At 40.7% G+C, this 17,376-nt stretch overlaps 1 protein-coding gene across 1 annotated transcript; it reads right to left on the bottom strand.

Moving 5' to 3' along the window:
- Window positions 1-13,471: 13,471 nt before the first annotated feature.
- Window positions 13,472-14,014, bottom strand: LOC147450234 (pentatricopeptide repeat-containing protein At1g03540-like). The gene has a single exon (XM_086520437.1). The coding sequence runs from the start codon at window positions 14,012-14,014 to the stop codon at window positions 13,472-13,474; it is 543 nt and encodes a 180-aa protein (XP_086376563.1).
- Between the last annotated feature and the right edge of the window lie 3,362 nt (window positions 14,015-17,376).

Here is a 17,376-nt window from a genome sequence, read left to right as displayed (position 1 = left end):
GACCATTCTTTATTGTAGTCAGCGATGCTAGTGGAAAAGGTATCGGTGCAGCCCTTATGCAAGATAACCATCCACTTGCTTTTGAAAGTTGTAAATTCAAACCTTCTGAAACAAAGTTCAATACTTATGATAAAGAATTGACTAATGTGGTACATGCATTGTAAATCTAGAAACACTATGTAATGGGTACTGACTTGATCATTAAAATTGATCAACAAAGTTTAAAATACTTACTTTCTCAACCCTTAATAGATGATAAACATATTAAGTGGGTTGCTTTCATTCAAAGTTTTCAGCCCAACATTTAATACCAGCCTGGTAAAGAAAACATTGTAGCTGATGCTTTGAGTAGAAGAACCTCACTTAATAATCTATCAACCATTATGGAAACTTCATTTGACACTATGCTTAAGTATGCACATGATGATGACTTCAAAACGACATGGTTTTATATGCTTGACAATTTTGTGCATACATTTCTCGAATACACTATTCAAGAAAACTTTCTTTATTTCAAACAAAAATTGTGTGTGACTAAACCTTTTCGTACATTAATTATTGAAGAATTGCACAACCCACCCTATGCTAGACATAGAGGATTTGCTGCCACTTTTCAAAATTTATGTCGTGATTTCTATTGGCCTGCTATGAGAATTGACGTTAAACAGTATGTTTTAACTTGTTTGATTTGCCAAAAGATCAAAGCAGCAACAGGTAAGAAATTGGGACTTTTACATCCTCTCCCTATTCTTGGAAAACCTTAGGAACACATTTCAATGGATCTTTTTATTGGTTTCCCACTCACAATGCACAAGCATGACATGATCTGGACTGTTTTTGAAAATAAGCGTATTTCATTCCTTGTAAGAAAACACTCACATCACATCAAGCTGCACTTTTGTTTCTCAAAACTATCATGGTTTGCCTAAAGTCATTATTTTTTATCGATATTCCAAATTTTGTAATGCTTTTTGAACTACTGTGTTTGAAAATCTTGGCACTACGCTTGACTTCACTTCTGTATTCCATCCTGAATCTAATGGTCAAACCGAAGTCACCAATCGCACTATCATTGATTTGTTAAAGGCTTATGTTTCTTCTCGACCTAAGAAATGGGATGATTACCTGCATATTCTACAATTTGCATATAACAACACCACTCACACTTCCACGGGTAAATCTTCATTTGAAGTTGTATATGTTCAATCTCTTCCTACTCTTGCTTCACGTCTTTCTAATATTGTGCCTTCCGTTGATGATTTCATTACTGACTTTCATGATGTTTATGCAAGTGTGCATTATGCATCAAAACACTCACAAAAGATTTACACTAAACATGCTAACAAACACCACAAGGCTCACCAGTTTAAGAAAGGTGATTATGTTTTACTTCGCATTGAAAACCGAAGGATCAAAAGTGTTGATACAAATGTCTTTGTTAAACTTGCTCCTCATTTTTATGGACCTTTTAAAATTCCAGCTATCATTAATGATGTTTCTTTCCATTTAAACTTGCTATGGTATTGTAAGAGCTTAATGAGACACACCCATTTATACCCCATCATGACACTGCAAGCTTTCTACCTTCCATATCTATGGACTCTCTCCACAAAAGCAAGCCTTGATCCTCACTGTAATTAAGAATATTACTCTAATTCTTCAAGCGAAACATCCAAAGTATAGATAGTATTACTTAAATATATCAAATATGTATATTTGATATCAAATTCCAATAGTTACTTAAGAACTCGATCATGTCATGAATACGTCCAATCCACATGAGAAATCCAAGCATTGACTCCAATGCTCTTTTTTTTTGTGCATAGAGCATAGCATGTACAAAACTACATGTATGGGATTGATAAACCACTCCCATCTTGTAGCCCAAATCTGCATGAAGTCTTGTACTCGACAAGGAAAAACAAAAGAGAATTCAATTATCGATAATTGAGAAGTTTCCAAAAAGCACACATAAATCTCATTTTAAATTACTTTCTATAAGGTTCCAAAACCTTGAATTTTAGCATCCTCATTTTAATCTTGAGCGTGTAGACTGTAGTGGTAGAGGAGACTCATGGTACTTCTCTCATTGTGGAAGAGCTGAAAAATGAAGTACAAAGGTGAAATTGCCTTTTGCACGGCATTAGCTTCATTCTAAAATTGGGAATCCAAGATGTATTACTAGATAAGCCTTCCCTCTTTGGTACGGCTACCCTTCCAACTCAACCACTCTTCGCTACGCACTAGCCTCCTCAATGCATCCTTGGTTTAAAACATTTTAGAATATAGTTACATAGCATATTAGAATTTGAAAGATGAAAAATTTCATTAAAAACATATTATTGTCGAATTTAAAGAGAGCTAGCAAATTGTAAATAAGAGATGCCATTGAAGAACAAGAAAAAAGTAGTTGAATTGGGTGGGAGAGGGTCTCACAAGATTGTACTTGCACTTGCCAATGAGAGGCTCATGGTGTCCAAACCATGGTGGGATAATCGCGCTCAAACTCTCCCATCTTTGCACAATTCAAGACATTGTCTGTGATTACTTGAACCACATTTTGTGGCTCTACCTCTTCAATGGCTTGCTTTTTGTGGCCCTGCCTCTTCAATGGATTGCTTTATATGTCTATAGATCCACTCTCTTGTGATTCGTAAGCCAGGAGTCGAAGCATCAACCACACGCAATAATGTGGTGCCGGCACATGCAGAGACAGGAATATTAATCATATGCAGTAGTTTCTACATTCTAAAACATTGAAATGATCACAAATAAGAATCATAACTTTCTTAAAATAAGTGTTTATACACAATCAAGATTCACAAGAAAGAGTAATGAAAAAATTACATACCCTATCACTTCCTCCATCCAATATAATGCTACATCCATAGTATTGGCAACATGCTTTTGAACCCTTTAGCTCACCTTCAATTTGATTTACTTGATGGGTTAAATGAGTTATCCACAATGACTCAGAGTTCGCGAGATGTACTCCCATTGATACACCCAATATACGGTAAAACCTTTGATATGCGGTGTTGGGAGCCACATTGAATGCGATGTTGCATTGATCGAAGAAGCAAACTTCCGTAATTTGAACCTCTTGTTTTAGCTTTGGTCCATAGCTAGCATCAAGTGTAAAGTTGACGCTTCCTCTTACCAATTAGATTTTGATTCACTTGAGGTGGAGCGAGTATTACAGATAATCAACGTTCTCCATGGAGTGTAGAGTTGTGTAAAGACTCACCAACATTTGATGACTCCGACACTGAGATAGGAGTGTTTGATTCCACTTGTATGGCGGTCCGCCTTGAAGATGATGCTAATCCACTTGCAATGTTTGCATTCTCTCTTGCTTTGGCATCTTCTATTGCCTTCTTGGCCTCTTGTAACTTCACTTCAATCTCATTTGATTGCAAAAGGAAGTTGCAAAATTTCTCGTATCCCCTCAAATTTGGAAGGAAGACCACCATGTGCAAAGAATATGCTTTTTGGTACTCGAGAGCAACCATGCTCACCTTTTGATTTCTCCAAGTGTAGTGTGGTTTTACACGACTAGTGTCTCCATGCAAAGTATCTCCACAATACGATTTAGTGCTGCTAGAGGTCCTATATTTCATAATTAAGAACAAATCTACCCATGCACTATATTGATCCGTACTCCTTGGAGGCATAATGATTTGCAGTGGGAAAAATTGAGCAGTTGAGGAAATTGAGCAAAGAGGAGATATTGAGGGATTTGGGAAAAAAAAGAAAATGTGCAAATTTAAAGATTCAAAGACAGAGAGAAATTGAAAAAAGTGTGAAATTTCTTGTGAAAATCAAAATTGAAAGGGGTGTGTATGAGAAGAAGAAGAAGAAAGAGAGATTTAACGTCGTAGGAAACTATCCCAAGAGACCTTAAGGATCTAGCTGACGAGGAGTTGAACTCAAGACCTGTTATTCAAGAGGGGGGAGAGAGAGAGAGAGAGAGAGAGAGAGAGAGAGAGAGAGAGAGAGAATTGGACACCCTCATAGTACTTGGAAAAACAATGCAATAGTCGTTCGTTAGTTCCCACCTTTGGATTTGTTGGCATAGCCTTTCGGCAGAAAGGAAGTGTCTATTCCGAGGGAGTTTCAACCTGCGTACAAAGAAGCACCCTTCGAATTTTCGAAGGTATGTTTTATTTTTCTCATATACTCTCTCTCTCTCTCTCTCTCTCTCTCTCTCTCTCTCTCTTCAATCGGAGTGGAAGGCAGTGCCAATGTCTATCTTTAGACGCCGTGTTTCAAATCCCATGCATAAGTCTTTCCACCAACCATAGGAGTCCCCTATATAGAGAATTAGTCATTGGCCAGACATGTCTCGTGTTGGGGGGCTACACACCCTTGTTGCCATCCATGGCTTCAAATCCTATGTAGCCTACTGCTCTAGCATGGAATCCACCCTTAACTCTATATCCACAGTGTGCTCTACGCACCCTATCCATGCGTGTGTGCTCCATGGTCTTAATGCTATAGTAGACGTGACAATGTACCAAAACGTTCCCAAGGATACTTCACATGTTTACATAAATGTTGCACCCAATGTAATTGTTGCCTACATCCAAGTGTCTTTATTCAACCATTATTAACTAAAGATAGCACAACCCAAACTTGGCATAATATTCAGTGAAACAAGTAAAAAAAGATGCATGCAACTAGCTTTCTTAGAAACATACCAAATCAAAGCCTGAGTTACAAGTTAAATATGTAAACCAGAGACTCATCTCAAGCAGATATTCTAAAATAGCAAACTCCCTCACTCTAATAGAAAGATTTCAATTCACACGTGGTGAATTTCACTATGATACGAGTTGTAGTATGTACAAGGAGCTTGCCCAATGGTCGTCTATTGTGCACATCTATCGCACGTGTCAAAGCAAGGGACTTGCCGTACATTGTGTCTGAGCCACAAATGGCTGCAAGCACACAACCAGACTAGTCTAGCAAGCTCAAGACAGCAAGGCCGTGTCACTCAGCGCCCTACGCTCGCCTTCGTGGAGGATTCCTCGCCGCGAAGAAGAAGGAGCTACCACCGTGCCGCGCTCAACCGCCTCGCCAACGCCATGCCGTCGTTGCAATGCTCGATCTCTCTCTCTCTCTCTCTCTCTCTCTCTCTCTCACACACACACACACACACACATACACTCTCTCTCTTTCTCACACACACACACACATACACACACACACAAGGAGATGAAGAAGAAGATGGAGATGGAGCAAGAGCACTCTTCAATTGCACAAATGAGAGAATGAGTGATTTTTAGTTTTAGTTGACTTTTAAATGAGCTCACCCATTCACACTTGGGCGCCCATGCTTAGCCAACTAACCCTTCAATGCTCTAGTTAGAGTGCACCTCTCATCAGCGATCACTCTTACCCTTTTCCAATTGGACCGACAAGCCCGGTCCATGACTACTAGAACTGGATGTCTGTGGTTAACATGCCCCCCTTCTTGATGTAGCCCGATCCATGACTACTAGAAATGGATGCCGGTGGTTAACATGCCCCCCTTCTTGATGTAGATTCTACCCTCGAAATATAACAGTACAGCATCGGGATCCACGATAGGAGTAGCTGTGTCAGAAGGAAAACAACATTGTGAAAGCTCAAAGGCAACATGTGCAGGCGTGCAATAAGTGAGATGCTTACATGATTTTCTAGGAAATGCAAAAAAAACTCATGAATTGTAACATTGCCAACTAGAACAAGTGTAGTACCTGAATGAAAAGCAATTGAGTTAAGGTCTATTAGGTTGACTCTAAGAGAGGTACACAAGAGCTAGGACTAAAGTAAGTACTAGATTGACTAACGTTAATTAAAAAATGTCGACTAAAGCGTAGTTAACATTAGGAATGCTCGTCGGGGGCTAAAGACTAGTGATCTTGTCACTTATACCACTTAAGTGTGATCAACATAAAATACAAGGAAGTTTGTGCTATTTCCTTTCTCTTTTTTTTTTTTTTTTTTTTTTTTTTTTGTTGTTGTCATAGTTGCTACAAGTAGCTGGGGGACTCGAGGTCTCAAATACCAGCTTGAGCATAAACTAGCAGGGAGACTCGAGGTCTCAAATACCAACTTAACACATGGACTTCCACAACACAAGTCACACTTAGGTGGAATAATCTAGAGAGAACTATATCCTCATAGCTTAAAACATTACTAAATTTACTACAATTAATAGACTATTTAGGAATTAAAGTCAGCAATCAAGTGGCCTAGTTTAGCTTAAGGTCTTGATACCTACTTAAAGCCAACTAATAGACCAAACTCAAAGAGAAGAACAAGGTACTAGAAGTTTGAAAAAATTATAGCATCTAAATTGGCAATATCACAACTTTATAAATTTTATGCATTGTTAGAAACTCAAATGACAAGATGCAAACATGTAACTGTGGAAAGCATAGATAAAAGGAGATAGTACACCTCATATAATGGAGAACATCCGTTGTAACATGTAAACATCCATTATCATTGTCCTTCGGAGGCATCCTTATGTAGTCACAAACTGCACAATAGTCACCACCAACTTCATCCACCTTCCAGAGGCACATCAATGGGAAAAGGTACCACCCTTATTGAACACAATTAAAAAACATAAGGAACCCTAACCTAATTTTTGCACTCTCCGTAGAGAGTCAAGGGAATAGAATATTGTAGAAATTGGGGGGGAACCCTAAGGCTAAACCCCTATCCTCGTCGTCGAGAAAAGCAAAGTCATCATCCGTGAGACCATTTGTGTCATCTGTGTAATCATGTAAATTGTCTTCATCATTAGGGGTTCCAATGATTACTCAGAGGGTCACTAGACGTCTATAGTTATCTTGGTCAAAAGGGTAGGCTTGTGCAATGGGAGAGACGCTCTCTACTAAGTATGGATCAGTCGTGGTCAAGAGACGTATCATCCATTCTAACTAGTCAAAATTTCTCTCACATGCTAGTGTACCTACCAAATCCCATTCACACAAGCACCGGAAAGACCATGTGAAACACTTGTAAAAAGTAACGAGGGTACTTCTCACCTAAGGTAGGAGTTGATGACTCTAGCATACTAGCCATATCTGTACATAAAGAGAGATGATGGTTAGAGTGCGAATATTACAAGGGTCGTGTCAAAAGGTCATGTCCTTGTGAATAAGGTGTTTTTATGATTTTGTGCTATGTATAGAACTCGTAGGTTTTCAGATTTTTATTTGGGGACTTTTGCTCTTTTACTTTTTTATCTTGTTTTTGTGAGTATAAGGCTTTATATATACATTTCCTAAGATTGGGAGATTGAGAGGTCAGGGAGGAAGGTTGAGAGGGAAGCAAGTGAATGATAGATGTCAGCAAACACTCCTTCCTTCCTTGGGTAGATCATACCTTTTGGAATGATGTCGTCACCTTTTGAAACCAATTGTTCCAAGTTGTTAAGGGTGAAGACTTTGACCAATAGTTTTTGTTCGCCCTACGCATTTCATCTAGTTGCAAGGGTGGTAAGGTACTCTCCCATGATTTTATTTGCAACGTTGTGTTAGGTGGTGAACTTACAATGGGAGGTGCAAATTCTTCCTTCTTTGTATGGATATGTACAATGGTAGGCGGAGGTTGTGTCGAAGCTTCTATTCTCGTAGAGGAACTACATGAAGAGTAAGAAGCTTCATTTGACTTTCCTGCAGCTCGGTAGAACAATTCGTTCTTTCTTCGGTACCTAAACGAGCTCTGGAGCGGGCGTGTAGCATTCCGTGATTTCTTCCTTTCCGCGATCTTCAATTCATTTTGGACTACAATATTGGGCTCACATGGACCAGGTGACAGGTAAGAGCACAATTTACATTTTGGCACCCAGATTTGATCATTTCCTTCATAGTAGCCTTGGGCTTCCAATAGTTTTTAAGGAATCCAATGCAACATTTCTTTACATTTTTTGGGGTGAGTGGATGTCTCTTACCAGGCTCCTGTCTTTTAGCACTAGCTATGGTCTCTAAAGAAGCTTTAGGGACCCACTTGTATGTTTTCTTTGTTATATTAGGATGGGTCTTGTGTGTCTCAAGATTTATTTCAACTACATGAATTGAAGCTTTAGAGAGTTGGGCTATAAAGACATATGGTTCAACCTCTTGGACATGCAATGTTTTGGGTTTTATTTCCTTAAGAGGCAATATCTCAAGGACTATGGCTTGAGTGGCAGGGCTAAGAGTTAATTTTTGCGTTGTGACTCCCCAAATCAATAGTGCATTTGGTGGCTATCATCCACGTGCGTCCTAGGTTTATATTACCCTCCATAGTTCTAGCAAGCATGACCAAAAAGTCTTGAGCTACAACCCCATTTTCATAACTGATAGAAGTGTGCTGATTCCAAAAACTGCAGTTTTTTTCTTGTTGACACCCTTGACTTGGATAATACTCTCAGATAGAGTTGGCGCCCTAACTAACACCGCACCCCATATGATAGCAAATTATACTTAGCATCCATGTCAAATAAGGTGTTATATAGCACTTTTCCATAGGCACTATTTAGCTCAATAGGGTATCGTAGAGGTGTGTCAGACTCCAACCAATCCTCATCGGTTTCAACATGGAATGCATGTGTAACTCCAAGGTTAGCCTCTTGTTGGTGTCTTATGCGTTATTGTCGCTCCTTAGCCTTAGCTTGAGCTTGCATCTTCTTCAATTCTGTTTGTGCCTTGGCTGCCTTTTTTTATGGATGGCACGTAGTTCCTCTTGGCTTAAAGGATCATAGTATCTTTTAAATTTGCTCCCATTGAGGAATCCAATAGTTTTCAACTCCATCAAGAGTCTCCACACGAATGGTCCCTTGTGGGGTAATTTCACATACTCTATAGGGTCCTTTTCCCGCATATTTCAACTTTTTCTTTTCGTTACGCACTCCATACATAAGGACTTTATTACCAACATTGATATCCTTGTTCTTTAGATGACGGTCAAACCATTTCTTCCTTCTATTTTGGATACATATGATTGTTTTGCGAAGCACGATTGTCTCTAAGACTCTCTTGAATGGCCTTGGTGAGATCTGCTAAAGTTGTCTCAGAAATCTTTGGCTCCTTAGCAATAGGATTTAGGGTCATTGACTAATGCCCCAATACTTGCGAGCTAGTAGATTTAGGCTCAATAGACACTCTTTCTCCTTGAATCATTACATTATCCTCCAATTGGATCACATTGGTGGTGACCTCTTCCCAAGTGGTGATACCTCTAATGACTAGGCCATTGTAGATATTGATTATTATTGAAACGCTCATTTGGATTACAACGAGAATTCAAATGCTTCAAGCAACTAATAAAGTCTCTCACCCACTCTCCTTCCTCTTGTTGGGCTTTCTCGAGGAGCTGAGAGGCTATACTCTAAAGCACTCCCTCTCGTATGTATTCTTTCAAGAACAGTCTTCTAAGAGTAGGGTAAATTGTTTTTTCTTCCACCCTTAGGATTCTATACCATCCCCTGCCTTCCCACTTAAGGTTAGGCTTAAAGCATTACTTTTATGCAGGTCATTGTGTTCTCCTAGAGAATCACATATTTGTTCAAACACTTCGATATGCTTTCTCACATCCCCGTCCCCACTAAATTTTTGTGTGAACTTGGCTATTTGTACTGCCTTACTTCTAAGCTCTCTATCACGTGTGTTATGCATATTCTCAGCAATAGATCGATCGATAGCATGACCAAATGTTGCCAAGTCACCTAAGTGAGCAAGCACCATGGGTGAAGGTGCTCCATAGACTACATGTGGAGTAGGTATTGTCATTGGTCTTGGTGTATAGGAAGCCCCTAGGTTTCAAGTTTGGTACGGTGTTGTGCCATGTGGTGGCCCAAAGTTCATATGTGTGCCCTAGGCATAGCAGATGTCGGATGTGACATGCTAATGCTAGCCGGTATGGTCCCATTAAAATAAGAGCTTGGGTGTTGTGGTTGTGGAGCATAGGTTGTTGAAACAATGGGAGGGGTAGGAACTACATGAGTACGAGGACTCATAGGTGTATACGATTGATACACACTTGTAGGTACTGGTTTGCAGGCATTGAGCTACCATGTAGCAGTTCTTTACTAACAAATGAGGTCCATGGTGTGTTTCATGGCATGCCCATCATTGTGGTAGGCATGGTAGCCGTGGTGTCATCAAGGGAAAGGTGAGCTAGACTTGGAAAGGTAAAGCTATCACTTGTGGGATCATATTGCACTGAGACCCCTGGCAAAACAACATATGGAGGATCCATCAAACTTTTCGAGGGAGTCTCCATTTGCAATAAAGTTGGTTGTTTAGCCTTCCCTATATCCAAGAATCTCATGAGACCCGTTGAAGGCATGTGGATCACCTTGTTCTGTCTCTCTAGCTCAATAACCCTATGGATGACCTCACAAACTCTTTGTTGTTGATCCTCTACACTAGTATCACCCGTTGTGGATTGTAGGACATCTAACCAACCCACGTGATAGGTGTGACATGTGTATAGGTTGGTTAGAGTTTTCGTTTGTAGTGCGTACTCGCAGTTCTCATTTAGGAACGCTCCATCTAGGATTGAGGTGCTATAGGTGTCCTTTGAACTAGATGCAATGTGGCTCTCTAGGGGTGACCCTTAGTGGTTGCTAATTCAGGAGCACTTTATTGCTCTCCTAGCAAGGATATTGGCATAGGGGCTTTCTCTTTTAACTCTCTTCATTACTCCGCCTTGCATAAGCTCTTGATTTCCTTTTCCCTAGCCGCAATGATATATTGCTCAATCTCTTGCACTTCGGCAAGGCTTCTACCATCAGGTAATATAACTTCGGAGGGGAATAGCTCCGAAGAGTCAAGGGGTGCAGTGAATGGAGTATTCACGTGCACACTGTCCAAGAGCATGGGGTCTACGTTGGTCATGAATGGCGAATTTACTTCCCCACCCCCCTCATTTACATCGTTAGCTCCATGTTCGGAGCGAGTGGCTCTACTAAAGGTTTCCTTCAAGCGGCTAAGCACGCTCGGCCCGGACCGTGGATCCATGGCATGCATGTCTTTGCTTGAGCTATCAAGATTAGGCATTGGGTAACCCTCCATGATGTCGTAGTCAGAGGAAGAGCCACTAGACGCAATATGCGGGTCCTGAGTGGTACTACCTTGGGTTCCCGCTGAGACCCGGAACCTAAGGTAGGTGGGTATTGAGAACTCGCGTAAGTAAAAATGCTCGGTGCAGATGCATGTTTCTTTGGCATCCTACAAGCGTCGGTGAATACCCTCGAAGGTTAATCGCTTGATTTTTTGGGCGTTTTGTACCCCGTTTTCACTCTCATTTTGATTGTTTTAATGTTTTTTAATAATCAATTTTTTGATTAGAGTATGTGATAGCTCAAAACGAGCGTATCGCTCAGGGGGTCATGGTGTGCTTTACAGCACAGTCTTCGGTTACCCGAAGCTCCAATGGTCCTCAAAAGGGTCGATTTTTTCTTAGGTGTGAAGCTAAAATAAGTAATTCTAAAGGGAGACTGAGGCCTGAGCCTGAGCGTGGGCTTGGGCTTGGGCCTAACGAGTATACCGGATCTCGCTTCTACCTTTAATTATTATTATTTTTTTTTGGGGATAAGGTCGCCGCGGCCGCGTTGCGCGTGCGAATACACACACACCTAACATACCTACTTGCAACTAACAAAGCTACTGTTATACACTAGCATAGTACTACAACAACTAATTAACTAATAGATCTACTTATTGTACCTTATAGAGCTGAAATTATAGATCTATTACCTTAATTTTAACACCTTATCAACAGAGAAAACAGTACATTGCAACATCTTATTAACAAAAACAGTACACTGTAGCAAAAACAAACTTCACAAATCCTTCCCAACAAGCCACACACCTTCTTTCTCTACCTTTCCTACATTTTATAATGCACCACAAAGCAGTATAGAGTGTTATTCGAGCTTACTGCAGGGCATTTCCCCGGCAGCGGTGCCAAAAATGTGCACGTCTATCACACATGTCAAAGCAAGGGATTTGTCGTACACTGTGTGCGAGCCACAAATGGCTGCAAGCACACAACCAGACTAATCTAGCAAGCTCAAGAGAGCAAGGGTGTGTCACTCACCGCCCTACGCTCGCCTTCATGGAGGATTCCTCGCCACGAAGAAGAAGGAGCTACCGCCGTGCCGCGCTCAACCGCTTCGCGCCGGCGTCGCAATGCTCGATCTCTCTCTCTCTCTCTCTCTCTCTCTCTCTCTCTCTCTCTCTCTCTCTCTCTCTCTCTCTCTCTCTCTCTCTCTCTCTCTCTCTCATACACACACACACAAGGAGATGAAGAAGAAGATGGAGATGGAGCAAGAGCACTCTTCAATTGCACAAATAAGAGAATGAGTGATTTTTAGGTTTAGTTGACTTTTATATGAGCTCGCCCATTCACACTTGGGCACCCATGCTTAGCCAACTAACCCTTGAATGTTCCAGTTAGAGTGCGCCTCTCATCGGCGATCACTCTTACCCTCTTCCTATTGGACCGATAAGCCCGGCCCATGACTACTAGAAGTGGATGTCGGTGATTAACATCTATGCGTTCACACTTAGGCTACCTTAAAATGGTAATATAGACATCATTATGGAATTAAGAATGCTACATTAGATTATACACAAGCTTTTATTGGTCTTGAAATGTTTCATATTTAATATAGTCACATTTTTCTAAGCTTCTTCTAATGTACATTAGCCATTGTGAATTTACATGTTAGCCTTGGCTACTTTGAGCTTGCACAAGAATCTTAAGTCATGCATGCTTGCTTCATCCGATGCGTACAATCCCACGTGTGTTTCATCCCATTCAAACATAGACTGCACTATCTGTTTCATCCATCTGTGTTGCATGCTCAAATGCCCATTGTGCAAGGTGCACATCGACATGCAGTAAGCACACTGTGCCATATAAAAGGGTTAGCCAAGATTGGTATCTCCTTCATCACTGTACTGCATAGTCCAAGCATCCTGCACAACCTAGAGGAACAACAATGCAGGCACAATTCTCTGATGTTAGCATGATACCAAATCTTACACTAATTGTCTCAAAACATACTTGGCCCTTATCCAATAAACCCGTATTACTGCATAAATTCAGCACCAATGTAAACGTAACAACATCTAGCTCTTTCTCCCAATAATTTGGTGTAGCTTATCAACGCAAGCTCATCATTTCCAAGCATAACATATCCTGCAATAAGAGTGATCCAAGTGACTAGACCTTGCATGGGAAAACTGTCCTAAACTACTTTTGCTACTGCAATCATTCCACAATTAGCATACATGTCTACCACTGCGGTGCCAATGAATATTTTTTCTTCTAGCAACCCTTGTTTCATAATTTTAGCATGCAGCCTATTGCCCTTACTTGTAGCTCCAATACTACCACATGCTTTCAAGGTGTTGAGGAAGGTGATTGCGTTTGGAAAGAAGCCCTCTAGTTCCATTTGTCCAAAGCAACCTAAAGCCTCCTACCCATGACTCTGTGCATAACCAGAGATAAGTGCACTCCAAGAGAAAGCATCCCAAACAGTGAGCCTCTCAAACACTTCTTGCGCTACATCCAGCATTCCAAAGTAGCACCAACAACCGTGTGCTCCTCCAAACACCCAACTCTTATGACCTTGATGTGCAACATTGATGGACCCACAAGCTTTCAAAATGGACGCAAAGGTGAAAGCATTTGGTGAAAATCGCTCACCCTTCATTTCTTGAAAACAGGTTAAAGCCTTCTTACAATGCCCATGTTGGGCATACCCAGAGACAAGTGCACTCCATGAGACAACATCTGGTTCGAGAAGACCGTCAAACACATCTTCTACATCTATAAGCAACCCACATGTGGCATACATATCTACCAAAGCACTGGAAATTGCAGTATCTATGTTAAAAAGGCCCCTTTTGACAATCTCAGCATGTATTTCTTGGCCCTTTTTTAGTGTTGACAGGCCACTACAAGCTTTAAGGATGCAAGCAAAAGTCCCTCCATATGGAAGGAAGCCTTCTAATTGCATTGGCTTTAAACAATTTAATGCTTCCTCGCCAAGGCCATGTTGAGCATAAATTATGATTCTGTACCGGCAACTCACCAAACACTTGTGTCTCAACAAGCATGTTGCAGTCAACATACATATGTAACAGTGCAATGTCGGTAATGACATCCTCATCTGGCAGATTATTTATAGCAATCTTTAAATGCATTTTCTGACCCATATATGTGTCTCGAATGCTTTCAAAATGCAAGCAAACATTACTTTCGCATGCTTTCAAAATGCAAGCAAACAATACTTTTACCAAAGCATTAACTTGTCCCCGGCCTCAGACCCAAGACCTCAAACACCTTCGAAGGTGGAGAGAGCTAGCAGGGAATGATGGTAGGGAAGAGGAAGAAGAAGTAACATACAAGAAAGAAATAGACTCCTCACTTGATATTACTCTTGTTGCTTAGCATAGCATAATAGCATAGTAATGGAGATGAAGAAGATGGAAATCTTGCACTTTGGAGCATGGCTCTTGGTTGGATTTGCATTCCATAGCCAAGAGTTATTGGTGTAGGCTCTCAACTTCTCAAGCTTGGATAAGGAGATGGAGTTCTTGCACAACACACTATGAGAATGAGAGTGTGTGTGTGAGTGTGAGAGAGGGTATATGGGCAAGCACACCACCTCCTAGCTTGGGTCAACCCCCTCTTCGAGCTCATGCTGGAAAATGATTGGACCTCCTCAAGCCTGGCCAATCACAAGCTTTATGCATAACAAGCAACAAGGGTAGCATTAGGACACGTGTCCTCCTTACCCCTTTGAGAGAGAGGACTTGAATAATGCTTGAAAAATTAATTAAATAAGCTAAATTCTCATTGGACCCCTTTAGAGGCCAACCAATAGGCTTTTAGTACCTTTTAAGGGCAACATGGGGAGGAGCTTGACATGTGTCCTTGTTGCCTCTTTAGACTTGGCTTGGCTTGAGTGAGTGTGTGTGTGTGTGTGTGTGTGTTCTCTCTCATGCGCGTACTTGTAGGGCTCGCCTGCCCTTGTGTAGGGATGTTGTTGACTTTTTGGAATACCTCAAGTGTTACGAGACTGGGCACCCTCTTGTTGTAGTGGTTAGTTGCAATTGGGATAGCTGGCATTGGGATAGCTGGCATAATGGTTAATTATGTGTTGTCTATTATTTTTCTAATTGAGTTGATGATGATGATTTTGTAGAGTGGAATGCGGGGAGTTGACGAAGAGGCGCAGGTAATAACTCTCGGCCGTTTTGTACTCACACAATATTTTAGATTTTCATTTCAATAAGCCACTACGGCTCTGTAAATAATTGTAGTGGGAACTCCCCTTATGATTCATGCAAGAACTAATGAGCTTCACTCATTTACAAAAGTGAAGTGGTTGTAAAAGAGGGGCCTCAAATTTTGGCACCTTAAACTCACAAACAATATATTAAATACCCAACTACACAAGAATAGGTGCCCTGGCGTTTGGGGTTAGATTTAGGCTTTTCATTTGCAGATTCTCTTGTCTACACTCTTATGATATGCTTAATTTTCTGTGTACTCTCTAATCAAGTCTCTATCTCTTACAATTCTCTTACAATCTCTGTGTCAATTCTATGTTGTGTGTGTGTGTGTGTGTGTGTGTGTGTGTGTGTGTGTGTGTGCCTCTTGCCTGAAGATTTCCCTCTTGCTTGCAACGTGTCCACCGTTAACCCCACCCAAATTCGGTGGGAGTTGCATCACAAGGGGGTGCCCTGGTCTGAGGGTCATTTTCCTCTTCTGCCCCGCGGCCTAAATCGGTTCTTGTATGTTGACTTGTCCATCTCTCCCTGCTCACACACTATCGGCCTGTTCCTCCTCGCTATCGACCTCACGTGCCAAGGTGTTCACACACTTTATAAAAAAAAACAGGGCAAGGCTTTACTTTACCACTCAATCAGCCACCCATTGCATGTTATTTTTAACCCTTTGATTAAGGGTGCAGTCACACGGCAACCCTCTGTTACCTGCTGTGAACGGAGACAACCTTATACGCTTTGGGTGATACCTTCCTTTTGAAGAGATGCGGCTTCACTTAGCCCTTCAAGTGATCGGCCGCTCACTGAACCTTGAGCCTCTTATTTAAGCCACAATTTATTCTTTTATTGCTTAAAAGCTCCTTGGTTGGCCGGTTTCGCCTTGATCTTTCGGTCGCCCTTTAAAAGGAAAGCTTTACTTGAAGATTACTGCACCCATTATCAGCAGCATTTTCATCGATCACTATACCACCTCAAAGCTTGCTCAAGCCACGTCGATTGCAATTACCGTCATTTCTGCTAATTCATTTTTACGATGAATGGTAACTTAAATTTCCAATGTAGTGCCGTTATTTTTGGGACAAGGGGGATTGGATGCCGCAAAAATCGACTGACTCACAGACCAACCGTCTGACCGCTCACTCTTTTGGTAATTTCCTAGCACATCGCCTTTCTGGACTTGACTCCAACGCGATTTTTCAGGTAAGTACATTTAATTTCTGTTATTTATTTGGGACAAATCATATCAGGTAAGGGAATACATGTAGGCTCCAAGAAAATTGAAGCCATTCAGTCATGGCCTAGACCCAAAAACTTGTATGAGATACGTTCTTTTATCGATCTTTGTAGCTATTACAAGAAATTTGTTCGTAACTTTGCTTACAAGTCACATTATTTGACTCTCTAGTTGAAGAAAAACACGCCTTATGAATGGACCAATTTACAAGAAAGCTCATTTAATGCACTTAAACATGCTTTGACTAATGCACCTGTATTGCAACTGCCTGATTTTGAAAGACCATTCTTTATTGTAGTCAGCGATGCTAGTGGAAAAGGTATCGGTGCAGCCCTTATGCAAGATAACCATCCACTTGCTTTTGAAAGTTGTAAATTCAAACCTTCTGAAACAAAGTTCAATACTTATGATAAAGAATTGACTAATGTGGTACATGCATTGTAAATCTAGAAACACTATGTAATGGGTACTGACTTGATCATTAAAATTGATCAACAAAGTTTAAAATACTTACTTTCTCAACCCTTAATAGATGATAAACATATTAAGTGGGTTGCTTTCATTCAAAGTTTTCAGCCCAACATTTAATACCAGCCTGGTAAAGAAAACATTGTAGCTGATGCTTTGAGTAGAAGAACCTCACTTAATAATCTATCAACCATTATGGAAACTTCATTTGACACTATGCTTAAGTATGCACATGATGATGACTTCAAAACGACATGGTTTTATATGCTTGACAATTTTGTGCATACATTTCTCGAATACACTATTCAAGAAAACTTTCTTTATTTCAAACAAAAATTGTGTGTGACTAAACCTTTTCGTACATTAATTATTGAAGAATTGCAC

The sequence above is a fragment of the Adiantum capillus-veneris genome, chromosome 9 (genome assembly GCF_014529385.1).
Source record: "Adiantum capillus-veneris isolate H3 chromosome 9, ASM1452938v2, whole genome shotgun sequence".
NCBI classification, from domain to species: Eukaryota; Viridiplantae; Streptophyta; class Polypodiopsida; order Polypodiales; family Pteridaceae; genus Adiantum; species Adiantum capillus-veneris.
Note: the sequence above shows the minus strand (reverse complement) of the source record. Positions and strands in the feature narration are given on the sequence as shown.